The sequence below is a fragment of the Trichoplusia ni genome, chromosome 10 (assembly GCF_003590095.1).
Source record: "Trichoplusia ni isolate ovarian cell line Hi5 chromosome 10, tn1, whole genome shotgun sequence".
NCBI lineage: Eukaryota > Metazoa > Arthropoda > Insecta > Lepidoptera > Noctuidae > Trichoplusia > Trichoplusia ni.
In genome coordinates this window covers 3,602,441-3,625,615 of record NC_039487.1, presented here as the reverse complement: position 1 = coordinate 3,625,615, position 23,175 = coordinate 3,602,441, and the positions used below count along the sequence as shown (strand labels likewise).

The 23,175-nt window shown below is 34.7% G+C and overlaps 1 protein-coding gene across 1 annotated transcript; it reads left to right on the top strand.

Annotated features, from left to right (window-relative positions):
* The first annotated feature begins 1,083 nt into the window (after positions 1-1,083).
* LOC113498173 (possible lysine-specific histone demethylase 1-like) lies at positions 1,084-7,886 on the top strand. The gene is made up of 6 exons (XM_026878113.1): positions 1,084-1,101; positions 1,683-1,811; positions 2,453-2,576; positions 4,346-4,529; positions 4,837-4,964; positions 6,478-7,886. The coding sequence occupies exons 1-6, from the start codon at positions 1,084-1,086 to the stop codon at positions 6,633-6,635; spliced, it is 741 nt and encodes a 246-aa protein (XP_026733914.1). The 3' UTR covers positions 6,636-7,886.
* The last annotated feature ends 15,289 nt before the right edge of the window (positions 7,887-23,175 follow it).

The window sequence follows — 23,175 nt, the reverse complement described above, 5'->3', positions numbered from 1 at the left end:
AAACTTTATCGGCATTTTCTTTGCTGAAACGTGACTGAGGAACAAACAAATATTCGAACTGGCGTGTGTTATTCGGCTATTGTCGTAACCGATTCCGAAACGGAATAACTAGCTTATAAATAGTTGTGTGATGCTTAAACTTATCGAGACGGATTTCTTTTTTGTATTTCATGAACTGAACTGCTTAAGTATTTTGGGATAAGCTCCTCAAGAAATCTTAAAATGTCGTTGGCATAATTTGAATAAACGCTTCAATTAAATTTGCATTTGAAAACTTTCTAATAAATCTTTTACTTCAATAAATTGATTCTTTATTATTCGATATAATTTTTATCAGTTTAACTGTAAAATTGAATGCAAAAAATCTTGAAACCAAAGAGAATGGATACGGCGTGTGTTCAAGGCAAGAAAATCTTTGTTTAGCATTTGGTAGTCTTTGATGGGGTCAGATCTCAGCTTTTACATTGATTGGGTTCCACCGTACAACCCGTTTCATTTTACTGGGATCTTTTGGTCCGTTTAGAGTTATTGATATTGTGCGTTTATGTTCCCTTATTTATTTAGTGGTTAAAGACTGGAAAGTTTAAAGCTTTTTGTTTTGGACTATTCAATAGAAAGGAAGAGTAAAAAATAGGATATATTCAAATAATGATATAAATGTATGAAGATAGTTAAAATCATTATCATACCTCGATTAAGTTAGACTATCTAGAATTTCAACATAACGTACTTTCGAATAAAGCTACTAACTCCATCTTAACATTTAGTTATAAGACAGTTGTTACCCAAATCTTAAGCAAAGATTTTCACAAATTCCAAGAAATTCTTAGTGAGTTGTTCTGAGAAGGACTATCTTAAGCTTCCGAATACGAATCAGTAGAAAGGAAGCCCGAATAGTGATTGATATTTTAAGCTGCGAGTCCATGTATGTGACTCTAAACCAATAGTAAAGATCGAGAAAAATACCTCGGTTGAATAAAATATATCGCTCGCTACCCCAGCTAGCCATAAAATAAGTGTTGGGGACGGCAACACTCAACGCAGTAATTATTTACTGGCTCTTAAAATAAAACTAACGAAGCCATGTTATTCATCGTGCATGTAAATACGAAAGGTTATTAACAAAACGATTATAATATAAAGTAAATTGGCTTGCTCGTAAAGTCCACGGAACAGCTGCCTACCTGCCCCCTAGATTATAAAGGAAATGGGTCATTGCTGTGGTTGTAGAAGAAATGCTAGTAAAACGTAATTTTATTATATTGAAACAATAAAATTTGCTTTCAATGCTAGACTGATTAGAATAAACCACATCAAAGTCCTTAGTTCTAATTTTATTTCTACTCTTGTATCTGTGCATTCACATGGATCTCTGGAGTCCGAATAAATATGTATTTAATAATGTTAAGTTTATTTTAATGCCGATATTTATTACATTACTAGGACTGTTTTAGCTCCAGGCTAGCACTAGTTTCAAAGGCAAGAAAACTGTTATCGAGCTTCTTGTTGAAAACACTCAATAGCAGCCCGGGGTTGAGAATTGTGCTCGCGAAATGCCAATAGGCTCGCCTCCTAATTCATTGTATTCATACCGTTATACGATCTTCGATGAAATGTAGGTTTCAACAATACCATCCCACTTTTCCTTAGGGAATACAGTGTTATGTGTTACTCGTATGTAGCTGGTTGTTTTTGCAGGTGACGTGGTACTGTGTACGTTGCCTTTGGGTGTGCTGAAGGTAGCCGTAGCGAACAATGGACAAAACCAACAGAACTTCGTCAAATTCGATCCCCCGTTACCCGATTGGAAGGTATGATATTTTCCCTTTGTTTAATACTACAATACATTTGATATTTACCACTTATTTTGTGTTAATTTAATCCTAAGTCTAGATTGGGTCTGTGATTGGTTGTAATCGACTCCAATTCTAAATTCAAATAATGTCATTATTTTGATTCGTATTTGATTGTAACTTGTGTACATTGAAAAATAATAAACGATTGCACCCATATATTTGAATGTCAGAATAGGTTTCTGTTTTATTTTCTTGGATTAAAACCTACTTACATTTTTATTCGCCTACGTCATTACATTGATATGTTAATGAGACTCGTTGCGTGTTTGTTTTCAAAGAGATTTACGAAAACACGCATTAGATGATTAATATGAAAATTTTATTACATTAAACTAAGTGGTGGAGGTACGTTATGGCGGAATTTTCCTTGAAAGTAATACTTTAATATTTCAGAAAATAGCTTTGTAAACAAATTATTTCAAGTGCAATAAATATTTATAAGTCTTATTAGACACTATTTTGATACAATTTATAGTCAAATACAACATTTCTCAAATGTATTTCTGTAAAAGTATTTCTTCTTTAACATACCTACTTAAATATGATACCTATTATCTATATTTTATATCAAACCTACATGATATATTTTATAACAGGTCGCAGCCATCAAACGCCTCGGCTACGGGAACTTGAACAAAGTAGTTCTATGCTTCGAGCGTACGTTCTGGGACCCGAGTGCAAATCTCTTCGGCCACGTCGGCACAACCACGGCAAGCAGAGGTTTGATATTAACTAGTTAATTTAATTTCATCGCCTTGTTAGAACATTATTACGTAGTTTGCGTGTGGTTTGTAGACGTTGATCGATGTATATGACCAAGTTAGGGCAGACTGCAAGTACGTAAATTGTATTAGTGAATGTTTTGCTTTCAATGCGCTTTTGTATTAATATTTTTATAGTTACTTTCGTGGCATCATATAGTAGTAGGCTAAAGATGCTCCGCTTCGATCACTCACACGTTTGATTCGCGATCCCGCCCCCGTCTAAGCTGATGATTAATAAGACCGTTTGGGTCCGAAACTAGTCGGGCAATCCGTGTGAGAAAACCTTTGCATCTTCTAAACTTATGTTCAGAAAGTAATGAAACTAAGTCCAGTTAGTAAATTTTATTCTATCAGAGTATATATTATTCTAAATCACTAATCAATTCGAAGATGCGTGTATTTGCAACCTTATTTCGTTGCGTATTACAGTGTGTACGACGTTTTGAGTTTAAGAGAATGTGACTAGTGCATACAATGAACAATGCTTCGTTCGTCGATTTGTGAACACCATTTGAATCTTGCATACAATGTAAAACGAGCTAAATAGGTAAACGGTAGTTATGAAATGTCACCCTCTTGATATTCCACTATTCAATTTAATTATTGAAATATTCATACAATTATATAAATTTCGTCTATCTTTATATAGTATAGGTGTAGTAATCATTACCATCTACTATCTGATCTTATACAACCTCGGCGGTAAGATTGTTTTCTTTCATATCACCTTTCACAGCGATGTAATAAATTATAGTTTAAAAAAAGGTTTGCTTTTATTTATTTTATCCCGCTCTGGCCGGTAACGAAATCATGAATTATATTCAGGTGTAAATAGTGTAGAGCGCAGTAACTTCGGTGGCGGCGATAACGAATTAAAAGCTGAATAATTTAACGCTACTGAGGAACCCTGAGGGGCGCCGCTCGCAATAAATCACAGCAACAAGCCGAGACAAGCTTTTTTACGTTATGCTTTAGTTCACCTCCTTACCTCTTTGTTGTATACTCTACTAACTTCATTAAGACCCCACGTTTGCTCTGGGAATGCCGGAACAATGTACAGCCTCGTGATTTTTTAAATCGTGGCCAATTTAACGTTTTCGGCCCATGTAGCGTTTAAGCAGCTCAGCTATCTGATGTGCATGTATCTTTAGCCACGTAAAGAGTTATGTGAGAACTCTCGCCCACACAGGTTTTTCTTATATATCAGACGATCTGAATACATTCCAATAGTTACAAAAGATTACGATCTCCTTTGTTTAACAAATGTAAAGCATACATTGTAACGAATGTATATACAGAGTTTAATATTTACTGGAATCAATTCATTGCACGTTTGACGTTCTCTTTAACAATAGTCCGTGACTCTGTCTATAATATTATGTGGGCTGGCTCACTGTGAGCGGTGCCGCAAGAATGTTTTGTTCATAATTATTATGAACTATAGAGGAGAGTGGCTTTGAACCTCGATTCTAACTCGCATTAATTAATCGTTTGTCCTCAAGGCTAGTGCTCGAGAACGTTTATTGTAACTAAAGTCTATAACGAGTTTGATTAGTCAGTAACGTAACATTCAGTATTGAGCGTAAAATAAAGGACCTAAAGTATTAATTATCGTTTTGAAACAGACTGAGAAACGAGCCAATTTGTAGGAACAAGATTTAGTTGAACAGCAGTAGCTACTGTGTGTATGAATATTTGAATGTTAATGCTGGATCTTTGTCTTAGGTGAATTGTTCCTTTTCTGGAACTTATACAGCGCTCCGGTTCTGTTGGCCTTGGTGGCGGGGGAAGCGGCTGCTGTGATGGAAAACGTCACTGATGACGTCATCGTCGGCAGGTGCATCGCCGTACTGAAGAGTATCTTTGGGCACGCTGCGGTCCCCCAGCCTAAAGAGTGTGTGGTAACCAGGTAAGATTGAGAATAAATTTGTACACAGGGTTTCAGTTCGGTACGTGTATAATAATAAATTACAATTAATTATATTTAACTGACGTTGTCCTACTTGCCGCGGTCCGATCCCCGCATAGGATGAGAATGAGTAAAGAGTATAAAATTTGAAATAAGCATTTATAGTCACTATAAATGCTTATTTTAAATCTGGATGTCATTTGCATAACGCGACTCGAAGAATAGTAGTTCTTGTTCAATTTATGTCATCTAATCTTACCAATACTCACAATATTCTGTATTTGTACAATACATTATCTACTAACAGATGGCGTGCAGATCCATTCGCTCGTGGCTCATACAGCTTCGTGGCGGTGGGGTCTTCTGGCACCGACTACGATCTCCTAGCCGCGCCTGTGCCGGGCTCACCAGGAGAGAATAGACTGTTTTTTGCTGGTAAGTTTCTTTATTTTATTTGAAAACTTTTTGTTCTAAACTTTGACTGCGCGTAGCCTAGTGGATGAGATTGCCACGCCAAACCAAATAAGCGAGACGTGTCGTGGGTTTGATCCCCGCGTAAGACAAGAGTTTGTGTGATCCACGAATGCTTGTTCTGATTCTGGGTGTCTTCGTGCACATAATTTGAATGTTGGTGAAACTTACCACGCCACAAGGACTAAAATCCTTAATGCGGGTTTCGTTTTTTTTTTAATTATAACTATATTATTAATCTACTCACGTGAGAATTTCTTTTACGTACAACAATATGTAATTAACCCATGTTCTTCTTATTCGTTGTTTCGTAAATTAATTTACTTAGAATGACTTATAGTGCGGATCCCGTATTTTTAATTATAGTGTCGAAAGGGCTGAAACTGTTTGTTAAAAAAAAATAACTACAAAATTTAATGACGCCAGTAATGTAACACCATTGGACCCTTAGACCTCTAGCGTGACGGTACCATACATAATATTAAGTTTTACATTCGGAATTAGAATTACATGGGATAAATTAGTGTGACTTTGTAAGGTGGGGTGGTAACCGCTTAATTTGGACAGATCAACAAACTTACGAACGTAAACTATTCTGATTAAGAAACTCTGTTGAAACCGTATGAATTCGTCGCAATTAAATGGTTGATTGATATTTTCAGCAATTTCATAAATTTCAGCTTATTTATGGTCATGTTTATGTATTATTTTTACAATATAAAAAACCATTACGACAACACTACCAAACAGTTGCCAAAGAAATCATATTATAATATTTTGAGATTTTGAGCTGGTTTTCCAAATGTTTGTATAGAAAACCATTGAATTTTTTCCAATCATATTTGAAATACCCTTTCTGAGCATGAAAAAAACAAAAAGACTTTTCAATCAACTTTGTTCTGGGAGGACTAAAATTATTTTTCGGAATAGTCTTTTGTTTTCTTGTTCATACATAGAATCTGCATCTCATATATGAACGGGCTTCGCCGAAACGCATTGAACATTGTGTAAAGGATATTTTTTAATTAGGTCGACGATAGATCGTTGTATAAATAAATCCTACTGTGATATTGTGTTTGTATACTACTGAGACATAACGCAGGCCTAGAGAGATAGACAAAAGACAACCTATGTCGTCACGTGCATTCTGGCAATGGCACCTTCCCCTGTCTTACCGCTCACATACGTTAGGCTCTAGATAGGCAAACCATGTCAACTGCAGCCCAACCGCAAATTGCATTTCAAGTGCAGGTTGAATGCACGACTGCAATAGAACTACGAGCCTAATGTGCAGTCAGATAGCATGCCGACTGCAACTGAACTGCAATCAGACAACACATTTTTTCAAACTGCACTTGATCTGCAATTTACTGTTGAATTGCAGTTTATGTGCAGTCCGTTTATCTAGAGCCTTAGGAGATGACTAGCTCTTGAAATCAGATTAAAACTAAGTATTACAATTTAACCCTCCACGCAGGTGAACACACAATGCGGAACTATCCAGCGACAGTGCACGGCGCGTTCCTCTCCGGTCTTCGCGAAGCAGGTCGTCTAGCAGACCTCCTTCTGCCTCAACCACCAATCACGAACGCCAGCGTCGCTGCAGCAACGGCAGCGGCCAATCAGAACTCTTAGTATAAGCTCAAACATTGTTCTCGACAGCGGAACAGCTGATAGAGAACAATAGTTTTGCCTGGGTATGGTAGTTGACTGTGTAACTAAGTAATATTTTAATTCAGACTTTTACGATAAAGTTCCGACTTTAAGGGTATTTAGTGGATTTTTTTAGATCGGCTTATAGCAATACGTATAATTGCCGCAATGGAAGGGAGAATTCGCTTTGCTACAACTCAAAATTATTAACTTTCTCTTAATTTATTGCATACTTATTTTTGCATTAAACTAGCTCATAAATTTGTAAGGTGTTAACAGAAGGGTCAACTACCTACTGAAAGGTTTAGTAAATTGTCCTAGTTTGATAAGTTTTTATTTTGCTTTTGATCTTAATATTAATTAAACAAACCAGTCGGTTTGACTTAGAATTTATAAACCGCTCACATTACTCACCTGTGTCTGAAAGTAAAAAATGCAAGCTGAAATCAACATTACTACATTGAAATAAGGTCGTAATTAATGCCTGAGTTTGCAAATACTCGTCTATTCGTCCACCACATATAAATTCAAATGTCCCAAACAGGTGTCTAATCTCAATAAACAGAAAACTTAATAAATATTGCGATAGATGAATTTGTATTAAACAATAGAAGAACTCTATTCCACTTAATTGAATCTTGAATTAGCAATAATTGTTTGGCAATTGACGATTGAAACAAAAACGGTTAATTATTCTAGAACATGATACTGTATGATTTTACTTTTAAACATAAAATACGTAGATAGGCACTTGTTAGTTTTAAGCAAATTACATGAAACATTGACTGTTTAAAAAATAATGCGTTTAGTTCGTAAGTAAGAAAATACGAAAATTCATATCGCTGTTAGACAATTGACTGTTTTGATTTAAGAAATATAACAAGTATTGTAGTTGATATTACTCGATAAAATAATCTGTATTGCATTTAAATAAATAGCCAAAAAAAATTGTTGTTTAAATTTACAGCGAATATTAACAAAATGAAATTTCAAATTGAATGGCTTTATGTTATAAATGGATTACAATTGAAACTGTACAGGGTGGAATTTAATTATTTCCCGTTTTTCGTTCAATATTTCTGGAATTTGTGATTCCATATCAAATTTTACATCGCTCTGTGTTAAAACGGTTTGTGTAAATTTCACCCTTTAATTTATGAGCAGAATTTAGCTCATGTATCTAATTTTAATAAAGTTTGAATAGTTTTGTAACAATAAAATGTTTGAAGAGTTTTTGCTGTCGTTTCGGTTCCAGTTTAATAGCCCATTGATTGGTTAAATGATGTAACAAAAAGTTACACAATATACCCCGAAATTATCGGATGGATACAAAAGGTATTCTTTATAAAGGTATTAATTGGACGATTTGATACTTTAAACAAATACACCTGCCTCCATAAAAGAGCAGCGGGCACCTGTTTGACTTTGTTCCTAGTAAAAATGCTTATCTCTTTCACACCTCCCACTTAGAAAGAGATAGAAATATCCGTGGGAGAAAATTTTGATTGGTGTTGCGATATTTTATAATCCTCATTCGCGAAGTGACTGCACTATTACACCGACCGTGTTTTGCTGAACAATTATTTTATGTTAATTACTAAGACGTTCCCAACATATTGGCTATAAATTAATATTATATTAATATGATCTATAGAACGGAAATGCATCGTCATAAATGCCGGGAGGCAGATTATGAAATATAAGTTCAATTAATTAGAATTCATACTTTGAGTATCTTTTACAAGCAATTTAATAATGATTAATTTAATAAACGTTATTAATTCAATGTAAAATAACATGTAGGTACGAGTAAAGTCAGTACGGGAATAGCTAGTGGAATGAAGTTCGTTGTTTGAAAGCCTAATATTGATTGGTCATCGGTGAATAATGGGGATTCCATTAGACATTCGATCCGGTGTGATTGGGTGTCACAGTAACAAAACCATTAAAATCCAGGAGCGTCGATATACGATTTCACTAAAGGCTCGCGCACATTATGGCCGAAACACACCGCATGGCATCGCATGACAGATATACAACCTACATCAGTTTCCTACATTTTATATTGCATATTGAGCGACTAGCATATCAAGAGTTTCACTAGGTGTATTTTAGCCAAAATTGCGTTATATTTAGGCTCATCTCAGTTAACGTTGGTAGAACCTAAATACTTATTTTGGCCTTCCTTATCCTTACATATTATAAAACAAAGTCCCTCGCCGCGTCTGTCTGTCTGTCTGTTCGCGATAAACTAGAAAAGTACTGAACGGATTTTTATGCGGTTTTCAACGATAGATAGAGCAATTCTTGAGGAAGGTTTTAGTGTATAATAAGTTTAGGTTTTGTGTAAACTGACGATATTACAGCGATATTAGTTAAACATGTCGGAAAAAATTAAGCCATTCGAGAGCTTTCATCGAGAACGCTGCCAAAACCTTTTGAGTTACAACAAAACAATGTATGGCAAGTTTGTACCTCTTTAATAGATCTACAAAAAAGTCCGCGGTGGTATATGTCTATCTTCCAAGGATAACCCACAATAACCATTTTTATGTGTTTTCTTAATACAGTAAAATTATTGGTTACTTACGAACCTCTTTTTAACAATACAGTATTAATCCTTATCCAAATAAATAAGTTAGATATATTATGCATGTAATATAGAACAAAATTGCCTTTTACACTACGCCAAAAATGTTAATAGGTAATGAGTTATCGTAATATTAAAATCTCCGCGCGAGAAATTAAAAATCGATGAAACGTAGCGAAGATATCGTTGGCATCTATATACTAATTGTACTATATATATACTAATTACTATGTATATACTATGTATGTACTTTGTATATACTAATTGTTTGTTTGAACGCGCTAATCTCAGAAACTACTGGTTCAAATTGAAAAAATATTTTTGTGTTGAATATACCATTAATCGAGGGAGGTTTAAGGCTATATGTATATCATCACGCTGCGACCAATAGGAGCGAAGAAAAAGTCATAACTTATATCTTCTAACCACGCAGACGAAGTCGCGGGCAACAGCTACCCTTATCCTTATCCTTACATATTATAAAACAAAGTCCCCCGCCGCGTCTGTCTGTCTGTCTGTCTGTTCGCGATAAACTAGAAAAGTACTGAACGGATTTTTATGCGGTTTTCAACGATAGATAGAGCAATTCTTGAGGAAAGTTTTAGTGTATAATGAGTTTAGGTTTTGTGTAAACTGACGATATTACAGCGATATTAGTTAAACATGTCGGAAAAAATTAAGCCATTCGAGAGCTTTCATCGAGAACGCTGCCAAAACCTTTTGAGTTACAACAAAACAATGTATGGCAAGTTTGTACCTCTTTAATAGATCTACAAAAAAGTCCGCGGTGGTATATGTCTATCTTCCAAGGATAACCCACAATAACCATTTTTATGTATTTTCTTAATACAGTAAAATTATTGGTTACTTACGAACCTCTTTTTAACAATACAGTATTAATCCTTATCCAAATAAATAAGTTAGATATATTATGCATGTAATATAGAACAAAATTGCCTTTTACACTACGCCAAAAATGTTAATAGGTAATGAGTTATCGTAATATTAAAATCTCCGCGCGAGAAATTAAAAATCGATGAAACGTAGCGAAGATATCGTTGGCATCTATATACTAATTGTACTATATATATACTAATTACTATGTATATACTATGTATGTACTTTGTATATACTAATTGTTTGTTTGAACGCGCTAATCTCAGAAACTACTGGTTCAAATTGAAAAAATATTTTTGTGTTGAATATACCATTAATCGAGGGAGGTTTTAGGCTATATGTATATCATCACGCTGCGACCAATAGGAGTGAAGAAAAAGTCATAACTTATATCTTCTAACCACGCAGACGAAGTCGCGGGCAACAGCTACCCTTATCCTTATCCTTATCCTTACATATTATAAAACAAAGTCCCCCGCCGCGTCTGTCTGTCTGTCTGTCTGTTCGCGATAAACTAGAAAAGTACTGAACGGATTTTTATGCGGTTTTCAACGATAGATAGAGCAATTCTTGAGGAAGGTTTTAGTGTATAATGAGTTTAGGTTTTGTGTAAACTGACGATATTACAGCGATATTAGTTAAACATGTCGGAAAAAATTAAGCCATTCGAGAGCTTTCATCGAGAACGCTGCCAAAACCTTTTGAGTTACAACAAAACAATGTATGGCAAGTTTGTACCTCTTTAATAGATCTACAAAAAAGTCCGCGGTGGTATATGTCTATCTTCCAAGGATAACCCACAATAACCATTTTTATGTGTTTTCTTAATACAGTAAAATTATTGGTTACTTACGAACCTCTTTTTAACAATACAGTATTAATCCTTATCCAAATAAATAAGTTAGATATATCATGCATGTAATATAGAACAAAATTGCCTTTTACACTACGCCAAAAATGTTAATAGGTAATGAGTTATCGTAATATTAAAATCTCCGCGCGAGAAATTAAAAATCGATGAAACGTAGCGAAGATATCGTTGGCATCTATATACTAATTGTACTATATATATACTAATTACTATGTATATACTATGTATGTACTATGTATATACTAATTGTTTGTTTGAAAGCGCTAATCTCAGAAACTACTGGTTCAAATTGAAAAAATATTTTTGTGTTGAATATACCATTAATCGAGGGAGGTTTAAGGCTATATGTATATCATCACGCTGCGACCAATAGGAGCGAAGAAAAAGTCATAACTTATATCTTCTAACCACGCAGACGAAGTCGCGGGCAACAGCTATCCTTATCCTTATCCTTACATATTATAAAACAAAGTCCCTCGCCGCGTCTGTCTGTCTGTCTGTTCGCGATAAACTAGAAAAGTACTGAACGGATTTTTATGCGGTTTTCAACGATTGATAGAGCAATTCTTGAGGAAGGTTTTAGTGTATAATAAGTTTAGGTTTTGTGTAAACTGACGATATTACAGCGATATTAGTTAAACATGTCAGAAAAAATTAAGCCATTCGAGAGCTTTCATCGAGAACGCTGCCAAAACCTTTCGAGTTACAACAAAACAATGTATGGCAAGTTTGTACCTCTTTAATAGATCTACAAAAAAGTCCGCGGTGGTATATGTCTATCTTCCAAGGATAACCCACAATAACCATTTTTATGTGTTTTCTTAATACAGTAAAATTATTGGTTACTTACGAACCTCTTTTTAACAATACAGTATTAATCCTTATCCAAATAAATAAGTTAGATATATTATGCATGTAATATAGAACAAATTGCCTTTACACTACGCCAAAAACGTAAATAGGTAATGAGTTATCGTAATATTAAAATCTCCGCGCGAGAAATTAAAAATCGATGAAACGTAGCGAAGATATCGTTGGCATCTATATACTAATTGTACTATATATACACTAATTACTATGTATATACTATGTATGTACTTTGTATATACTAATTGTTTGTTTGAACGCGCTAATCTCAGAAACTACTGGTTCAAATTGAAAAAATATTTTTGTGTTGAATATACCATTAATCGAGGGAGGTTTTAGGCTATATGTATATCATCACGCTGCGACCAATAGGAGCGAAGAAAAAGTCATAACTTATATCTTCTAACCACGCAGACGAAGTCGCGGGCAACAGCTACCCTTATCCTTATCCTTACATATTATAAAACAAAGTCCCCTGCCGCGTCTGTCTGTCTGTCTGTCTGTCTGTCTGTTCGCGATAAACTAGAAAAGTACTGAACGGATTTTTATGCGGTTTTCAACGATAGATAGAGCAATTCTTGAGGAAGGTTTTAGTGTATAATAAGTTTAGGTTTTGTGTAAACTGACGATATTACAGCGATATTAGTTAAACATGTCGGAAAAAATTAAGCCATTCGAGAGCTTTCATCGAGAACGCTGCCAAAACCTTTTGAGTTACAACAAAACAATGTATGGCAAGTTTGTACCTCTTTAATAGATCTACAAAAAAGTCCGCGGTGGTATATGTCTATCTTCCAAGGATAACCCACAATAACCATTTTTATGTGTTTTCTTAATACAGTAAAATTATTGGTTACTTACGAACCTCTTTTTAACAATACAGTATTAATCCTTATCCAAATAAATAAGTTAGATATATTATGCATGTAATATAGAACAAATTGCCTTTTACACTACGCCAAAAACGTAAATAGGTAATGAGTTATCGTAATATTAAAATCTCCGCGCGAGAAATTAAAAATCGATGAAACGTAACGAAGATATCGTTGGCATCTATATACTAATTGTACTATATATATTAATTACTATGTATATACTATGTATGTACTATGTATATACTAATTGTTTGTTTGAAAGCGCTAATCTCAGAAACTACTGGTTCAAATTGAAAAAATATTTTTGTGTTGAATATACCATTAATCGAGGGAGGTTTAAGGCTATATGTATATCATCACGCTGCGACCAATAGGAGCGAAGAAAAAGTCATAACTTATATCTTCTAACCACGCAGACGAAGTCGCGGGCAACAGCTATCCTTATCCTTACATATTATAAAACAAAGTCCCTCGCCGCGTCTGTCTGTCTGTCTGTTCGCGATAAACTAGAAAAGTACTGAACGGATTTTTATGCGGTTTTCAACGATTGATAGAGCAATTCTTGAGGAAGGTTTTAGTGTATAATAAGTTTAGGTTTTGTGTAAACTGACGATATTACAGCGATATTAGTTAAACATGTCAGAAAAAATTAAGCCATTCGAGAGCTTTCATCGAGAACGCTGCCAAAACCTTTCGAGTTACAACAAAACAATGTATGGCAAGTTTGTACCTCTTTAATAGATCTACAAAAAAGTCCGCGGTGGTATATGTCTATCTTCCAAGGATAACCCACAATAACCATTTTTTTATTTATAAGGCTAGAAAAATCTGAGACAGAACTTCGACAAATACGCAAAAGTTTACGTCACAAAAAGAAAAACTATGTTTGCTTTAATTACAAGTACTATCAATAAATAACAGCAAAACAAGTATTGTGCATAGAAGCGTACATCTAACATTCGCGGTACAGAGGTAGACCAACAAAAGTAGTCCACGTAAATTCGCGTGCATGTCAAAGTCTAAACATTATTAGCTCATTAGTGCAGTGTTGATACTTGATATATTTATCTTTTAATAAACTAGTACGAGTATATGTAACAGTTACTTGTATCGGTAATACTATGTTACATGTGTTACGTCCTAGCTCCGTTGGCCGTGTGTGAGGTCGACGCCCGATGTGCTGCGTTCTGAAATTTCACTTTCGATTGGTTCGTCTGGACCGTGGTCGCCGGTCGTATTGAGAGCAGGGTTGACACTTTTCGTTAATGAAAAAAAGCTTGATGATTTTGTGTTGAAGAGTTAGTTTAGGTCTAGGTATAAATAGAGGGAGCTTACTTTTTGTAGTAACCATAAGGTCTTTTTTTAAATGAAGTATTTTTTTTTATATTCTTTTTAGTTGATAAATGGCATACAATATCTATTTTAAGAACTTAATCTGAATACATAATTTCTAAAGCTATAATTAATCTATTTCTGTTCAACTTTCCATTTGATAGGAAAGCAGATATCGATGAAGCGATAACAGGTGACAGCCCTGTACGGTTAGCAACTTACGAAGGAATGCTGTTAATTAATTATCCGAATGTTTGCTATCTGTACTTTCTAAATCTCGAGAGTTCTTATAATAAAACTATTGGTCGCCTATACATATGCGTATAATGGAAGATATCAAAAAACGACATCTCTGACTTTTTAAAAACCGGTCAAGCGCGAGTCCGTACAAATTAGACAAAAAGGCTAAAACAAACCAGTTTATATCAGAAATTCGTCACCCATGTAATTTATGACCGTAGGAATCGTTAAGTTATCATGAAAAACTAACAGCATATTACATGTATGTTTTCACGAACAAACATTGTAATCCGACCTTTATTTTATTTCAATAACTTTTAAATACATTATTTATCCTGACCATCTTAATACGTTCTTTTAACAACGGTGTAAGTACACTATCGCGTAATTAAACAGTATATCGAAAGCGTTGTGTAAGGTGCGCCCGCGCAGCCTGGGTAGGCCTATCATTGCCAAGTGTGGGAGCGAGACACCGTACTACACATTATATAGTGGCATCTCTTTTCCACAACTGCAATAAGCTGATGGTGTCTCTCTGAGGTCACCAGTTACGAAATCATGCGTTTCGGGTGTTAAATCTGCGCATGCGGCTTTTATTACACGTTTGTTAACATCGAGTTTATTATGCAATATTGATGATTATCAGATTTTGTCATTTTAAGATGCCTGAACGTTATGTTGCCTTGACCATTTAAAGAGGTGTTAGTTTCTTAATTTTAATTTGCAATTACAATTAAAAAGCTATGTTGTAGAAATTTTTATCATTAACTTGTAGGTATTGATAGGATCAAAAAGCTTACCTAAATAAGTCGAAGATTTTATACTGATGATAATATAATTGAAAAATAAGGAATTCCAAATGGAAAAAAACCAACAATAATTGCATAATTGCCGCAGTTAACAATTGAAGTCGCTTTATCTTCCAAAATATACCTTACCGCTATATATTTATTCTATAAATTCTAGAACCTACAACATAATGAAGTGGTTTAGTTCACAGAGAGTTTCATGATATTTCCTTCCGCAGGTCGGGGCTCGGGTAACAGCGGCCTGCGCACGCGCATACGTGACCGACAGACGACTATAAAGGTACGCTCACACTTCTATTGCTTCTTAGTACTTGTAATGGAACTAGTAAGGTGTATTTGAGCCAGCAGAGTCGTACCCACTTTCATGGGTGTGAGGGGTAAGAGACACTCATTGCTGCATCCATCATCAATCTATCCAAAAAATCCTTGCCGTGAAGAACAATCCTAGTGAAAAATTGACAAAGATTTTTTTTTGTCAAGAGATATTAATGAAAAAAATATTGGATTTGAATTAAGACATTTAAAATATCCTGAGTTCGTGTTAAAATAGGTGTGTAATCGATTCCGGAAACTCGCAATAAGTCTAGTATACTATAATTGTATTATAGAGATTTATTGCGAGAATTAATTATAATTTGCGATATTTACCTAACCCCGCTGAAAACAGCGGAAACTTCACTCTTGCTGTAATCATCTTTATTTTGCTAATTGGTTTAAGTTTTTAGCCCGGTCTAAGATTTCTCTGGATGCCTGCTAATCGACTGTAAATTTAACTTGTTATGTTCAACGAATTCTTGTGAACGTGAGTAGTTATTAATTTTATTATACTAACCCGTTAGCCGGTACTATACATACTTAAAGTTCCAACAATTGATTTGACGGGCAAGCATCTGAAATATTATAATACTAGCGATCTGCTCCGGCTTCGCACGGGTGAACATTTTTTTTAAGTTTATTTTCCGGGATAAAATATAGCCTATACGGATTCGGAAGAATCCCTCTAAGTAATGGTAAAATAAATTTTTAATTCGGTTCAGTAGGTTTTGAGCCTATTCAATACAAACAAATAAAAATACAAAGGTTTCCTCTTTATAATATTAGTATAGATTAATCTTAATATATATAAATCTCGTGTCACAATGTCTGTCCTCAATGGACTCCTAAACCACTTAACCGATTATAATAAAATTCGCACACCATGTGCAGTTCGATCCAACTTGAGAGATAGGGTAGTTTAAATCTCAAGTTATAGTCGCAATTTCTTCTTACCACGCGGACGAAGTCGCGGGCAACAGCTAGTATATGCGTATAATACATTGACCGTTCAGCTGCCAAACGTGGCAACAATATGATGCTATAAAGAAAGATCGTATGATATTGTAATGGAGGATGACAATAATGAGTGTTTAACGTTTTGAATATCATTTTATGTTTCGTCGCACACATTGTGCACATACAATTGCATGTTAAATCAGCCTGTTGGTATATTAACTATTACGATATTTAAATAGTAACAAAACAAGAGCTTACATATCACTTATATATGAACTCTTGTTAACAACAACCGTAACTGTTGTTACACTTATAATATTGTACACGATATTTTGATAATAATATTAACTTATGACATTCAGGACTAGTCCCTAAATGTTATTAATTTTAACATCTCTAAAGTGCCTGAAAATTTCATACATGAATTTAAACTTTTTGATTATCATGTTTAATTGGTAATTTTATTTATATTTTTGTGTTGAAAAGACCGCTACATATTAAACTTACAAATGTGTGTTCCCCGGTAAATATCTTGATAGATTTACGTTAGAATCAGTAATAAAGTTATACAATAAGGCTTCAAACTCTAGCAGTTAACAATACATTCGTACCTCATATCTACAGTAACAAGCAAAAGAATACCTACTTCGTTTATATTATCGTAGTACGTAAAGTTTGGTGAATCATTGCCTATATAGCCATATTATTTGGCAATATCTGGCGTCCACCTGCACGTAGTATATTCCTGAGGAATCATAAGTATGCGCGGTCGGTGCGCACGCGCACGAGTGGGAGCGCCGTGCCAGCGTGCACTGCCAAGTAGATAGACTATACTTGAACTTGTTAGTACCAATTATGGAAATGGTTTCATATCACTAAAGTGGTACTTTCGTAATATCTTGTCTATTGGCTAACTTTAAAAATGTAAATGCAAAAGTTTGATTTAAATAGTTTAACCTACTTAATATAACTATGATAATAGTATTTATAAAATTCTATGTCATGAAGTAGAATATACAATATGCTCATTTCATGAGATGAAACTTACCCAAGAATACAAATTCAATAAATGATAATTAATTTAAATACATTTGTTTTACAAAAAACTGCATTTTAAGCGATTAAATTCAATAGTATCACGTGTTAACAGAATCGTTGTAGCATTTAGCATAGGCACCCGTCTAAGTTAAACTTGACTACGCGGCTACGAACTTGCTACGACATTCGTAGCAAACCGTACTTATTGTACTTCAATGTGCTGTCAATTATTTGTATGTTTCTTATAGCTACTAACAGCTATAAGAAACAAGCAAGTCGTTAAAAGTACTTTTACAACTCATAATTAAATAAGACTTGCGTATTAATGCAAATAATAACTCTATTACCAATTTATTCACGTTAGACTTTTTACCGTTATAAATCATATTACATCGACTACACCTGATGAAATGAAATGAAATCATTTATTCTGCAAATAGGATATTTTATCACTTCTACATCTCTTTTTTGAGAACGCTGGAGCCGAAATTTCCTATCTGACTACGCTGAGAAGAAATGTCAAAACAAACTCAGGGGTCCTAGTCTCTTTTAAAGTCCAGACAGATTTAAAGTACTTACTTACTTACTTTTAAAATATTAAAAGTAAAGTGCATAAACTAATGCAGAAAAACTAATGATCATAGCCAACCCTTCAACGTTTCCTAACTGTTCTAACTGAAGAACCCCATAGCCGAGCAAGCTGTCACTTTATTTACAATGTGATACAAAATAATAACATTAGTCAACTTATAATTAATTCTGAGCTATATAATAGGGTCGTATTACTGTTGGCTAGAACATTGTTTATCAATAACCCCTGATCTGACACACATTAACTAAGATCTATGAGCCACAAGTCCTAACCCTTTTGCATCATGATACATCATTATCAATACAAATGATCATTCATCACGATGACTGATGGTGGTCTCTGCTGACCTCGCAAGTAACACCTACTGTACTACGATATTAATACATTAGTCTTGGTCATTCCTCGCTCACTCATCCTTGCGTTCAATCTGGCATGTACAGGCGGATCGGTATCAATACCTAAAACAAATTGATGACTCGTGTTTTCTGTGATATATGTAGTACTTTGAGATTCATTCACTGATTGTCGAGAAACTGGAAGGTTGTTTATTAAATGAGATCGAATGTACACTATGTTATAGTAAAATAAACTCTTGCCCTAATTTAAATTAAATTTTAGTATTAATTCACAACAAAAACAGAATAAAAAGTTATCCTCCTTGATGATAACATTCTTTGCTTTCTTTGTTTATTTCAAGGCAGGCCCGGAAAACGCGCGATTTTAAATTGACACCAGTTTGCGATTAATAGTTAAATATTTTTAATTATATAAACAAAGTTTTAAAACTTTGATACAATATAAAAACTCAATCGATAAATACCGACACTCCTTATTCAAACACAAACATGTCTTCTTTTATTCATCTCCATACATTCCTTGTTATTTACCGAATCATTCTCACAGTATACATTACCTACGTCAAACCAAAACTGAATGATTATAATCGTTTATCTTCTCATCAGTATTTCGCAAATAGTTTCAAGGTCGGCTGCAACATCGCAATATACAGTCAACCACACAATATTGGACATAACGAAGTATTAACTTCAACCTTATGTCTATGAGATAAAGAACGTTATTGATGTCACAAATGAACTACGTTGATAGGATGTGGAAAGTTTACCTCGAGAGTTAAGGGACGGAAATCAATTAAGATGACGTGAATTTTCGTATTTGTCAGCCGTCAGCCTCCAACTAATAAATCAAATACCTTTTGTCCTTATTTAGATTTATATTATTCTAGCACAATATTATGGAAGAACACATATATCTATAATGTTAAAGTAGCTGAGTCCCACAGTTAAACCCACTGCTATGGATCTTAACGTGATGTTGTATTTCATCAATCAATGGAACATCCAACAACGAAAGAATCATTCAAACAGCAGTTGTTGAGATCAGCGCGAGGAAATAAAAGTTTTTATAAATACATACATATTTAGATTCTGCTTTACAGTAAGCTATTCAGCATTTTTGTTCTATTAGGCAACAAAATTAATTTTCAAGATCTGATGATAGTTCACTTTTGCAGCTGACGGTACCTACATACGTTGGAATGACGCGAGATCTATTCGGTGACATCCGGTGAACGGGCTATCGGATTTACGTGATGCGCCTGATACTTAGATTAACGTCAATGAAGGAAAATCACGAGACTATACGCGTAAGAGACATTTGAAATACTTTCTTAATACACTAGCCGAGTTGCCCGCGACTTCGTCCCGTGGGTAGAAGATATAAGTTATGATTTAGGTATACCTGCTCGGTTTTTTTTCACATTTTCCATTATATCTTAGCTCCTATTAGTCGCAGCGTGATGGTTCATAGCCTAAAGCCTTCCTCGATGAATGGTCTATTCAACACAAAAATATTTTTTCAATTTGGACCAGTATTTCCTGAGATTAGCGCGTTCAAACAAACAAACAAACAAACTCTTCAGCTTTATATATTAGTATAGAAGTATAGATTTGAACAAATATCGATGTAGAAACTGGCTTATGTGAAATGGACTACTGGTGTACCTAGACCCCTGCCTACTGTCATTGTATGTTTTCCTTTCGCATGTAAAAATAATGAAATTCAACAAGGTTAGAATGTTTGACGATGATTTGTAAATTCGGTGAAAATTATTATTCTGAGATGAAGAATTTTTGTAATGAAATTACCTAGTTTAATTAAGATCTCATGTATTATGGGCAACACGTTAGAATTTATTTGACATTTATTCTTGCTTCTGATAACTACTGAAAGGTTAGAAAACTGTATACCAAAGGTAAAAAAACATGAACATGAATTTGAAGCATGAATCTCAAGTACTTTCGCCCGGAAATAAATAATTCGCTCTAAAGGGGATAACATGAAATTCTTGAAAAAGCACTACAAAAAATCTACATGTGTGATGAAATACCAGATAAATGAACGCATAATAAATGTATGAACTTGAAATAGCTGCGTCTATAATTAGCGCCGCCTACCGCGTCCCACTAAATATGTAAATACACCAGCGTATAGTGAATTTGTCCTGACTCACACCAAAACTGTCGCTGACCGCCATCTCAATGGAGTTATGTGGTTGGGTACATACATAAGAAATGTTTACTAATGCAATATGCATTCACGCCTACGATAATACAGCAGATATTAATATGCTTGTCAAGATGTACCTTCTTTTTTGATAAACAACCAAAAAAAAATACAGCGAAAAAATTCACTGATGATTTGATTCAATGATAGTAACGATTTCATTGTTCAACAACTTATGTTAATTTATATTATTTATTACAGCTGCAACTGCAAAAGTGATAGAAAATATTCTGTTTGGATTTTCGGTGATACTTTTTTAGCGACTTGTGAATTGTGTTTGTTGGAATGTTTACAAGCCCTTTTCATTTGATGGACACCTTAAATTTTAAGACTGCAAATACGAACTGACATCTATAATAAAGCACGTTTTTGAACTAATAAAAATCCTTAGGGTTTCGCCTTGAAAAGCATAACCGTCATACCAGACTCACAAAAATGACTAGAGAATAAATCATACAGCCACAATAAAGAATCAAATATCGAATTCTGCTGGAATTAATCAGAATACTTCGTCCAGACCTTGTAGCAACAAAATAAGCAAGAAAATCCAGTGTCGGAAAGTAGAGAGCAGTCGATACATCACCATCAGTCAGTGTTCAGCGGAAATGTCACGTGGAGCGGTTAATTATAACCCGAACACTGAACTGAAAGGGTTTCCACTAAAGACTGGATGACAGCATACAACATAGAAGGCACTTAACTATGACAAGTCTAGTCAACGTTACCGAGAATCAGCTGATTGAAAGCGCGAATAGAATTCACAGGAATAATGTTACGAAGTTATTCAACGTCGTTGTTGCGTACTATAATTAAGATAACTCTATAGAATATGTGAATGATTTTGCATTTAAAAGAAATAATTCTTATAATGCAGTTGAAGTTCAGAAAGTAAAAGTAAGATTAAGAACGATTGGTACTGAGCCGTTCTATCACCTACTAACGTCGGTACCGGATGCATAATTTGTTAAGATGATTTGTTTAGTCTGATACAAATATATAGCAGACGGCAAGCCATGTTGTTTATGAAACTTTTTAGGACAGTCCATTCAGTAGATACTTACAAAAGTATCTTCATGGAGAAGAAATGTAAATGAATCGGTGTCAGACACAATCAATAGAAACATAATTAGGTATATCGAACAAATACAAGAATTTTAAATTGTCGTAAAGAGGAAAAAGTTGTTTCTCCTTGATAAAGCACATGAAAATAAAAGTGAACAAGTACTATTGATTTCAGATGATGTTATTCAAACGACAGTTCTAAAAGTTGATACACAGAACGAAAGAACTGTTCGACGTCCAAATGTCAGTGTACGGCGCGCCAATCAGCTCCGCGTTCCTCTCTGTTTACTATCCTACAACTATAGCAGCGCACTTCTAATCACTCTTAAATCAAAGCAATAAGACCTACAATCCTTTGATTGTTGATCAGAAAAAGTTTGTTAGAGAAAAAGACTGCAAATCTGGTTTTGCGTATTGCAAAGCTCTTATCGTGTGGTAGTAAGGTCTGTTATCAATTGTCTGGCGTACGAAGAAAGTTTGTAGGCGTGATACAGGCCCGGTAGGCCGGTCTAAATGCGTCCGCGTCTTTGGCACGGCACTGGGGCAAACTTTGGTGTCGTGGAGATATGACTCCATCAGTTTGGAGTTTTGGTCCAAACCAAAAGGCTGGAAAATTTGGGTTGAGAAACAAAGGGGGGGGGGGGGGATTAAGCAAGAAGCCTTACAGGTTTGCTTTAATCTTAATCTGTAGCACCAATCGAGGACCTGCCAAAGGACAATTCTCTGTTCTGTACCTTCCTATACCTATAAAACTAAACAATAAACATTGCCAGTAAACTACATCAACATAGTTGGTGCAAGTTAGTCGCCTATCAAATTAGTATCGTGTATGAAGCAGCCCTTATTGCATTCTGACCGGTGCGCAGTGTAATGGACGCCATTTGGCAGCTTAATAGCTTTTGATAGTGTATGCCGATTTGAGGATAACACTTGATTTGAATTTGTTCGGCTGTAACACTAGGGAACTGTGGACATTGTGGTCGTTTGTTCTGTTTATTGATACTGTCCACTTTGTTAGTTCAAGATAGAGCATGTACTCGTATTGATTTTCAGAAGGCCAGTTGCGAACTCCTTGACAAGTTTACCAATTTGTTTAATGAACTTTATTTATGCAATGATGCAGTTCGAAGTAGTTAATAACTCTGCAGTATCATAATTACTTATTAACTGTTAAATCATTTAAGCATTTTTAGGTATCTAATCTAACTACTAATGTATCCTTTTTTTCTAATTTAGGTAAGTGGAAGAGGGTGTCAGACTTTAACTGACTTAAACGCACCCATGTTCCTTTCTCTGCCCTTTATGTGCATTTATTTACTCTAAACTGAAATATATCTTTAAGTAAAGGCAAAGTTCAACCTTTTAAAGTATTTTGCTTAGATATTCACTTACAAAATAACATGTAAATACATACAGAATCAGTCCGATCAAAAACGGTAATGGTTGCTAGCTTAACACACTCCCCATTAAGGCAGTCAGCACATTCGTGGCACT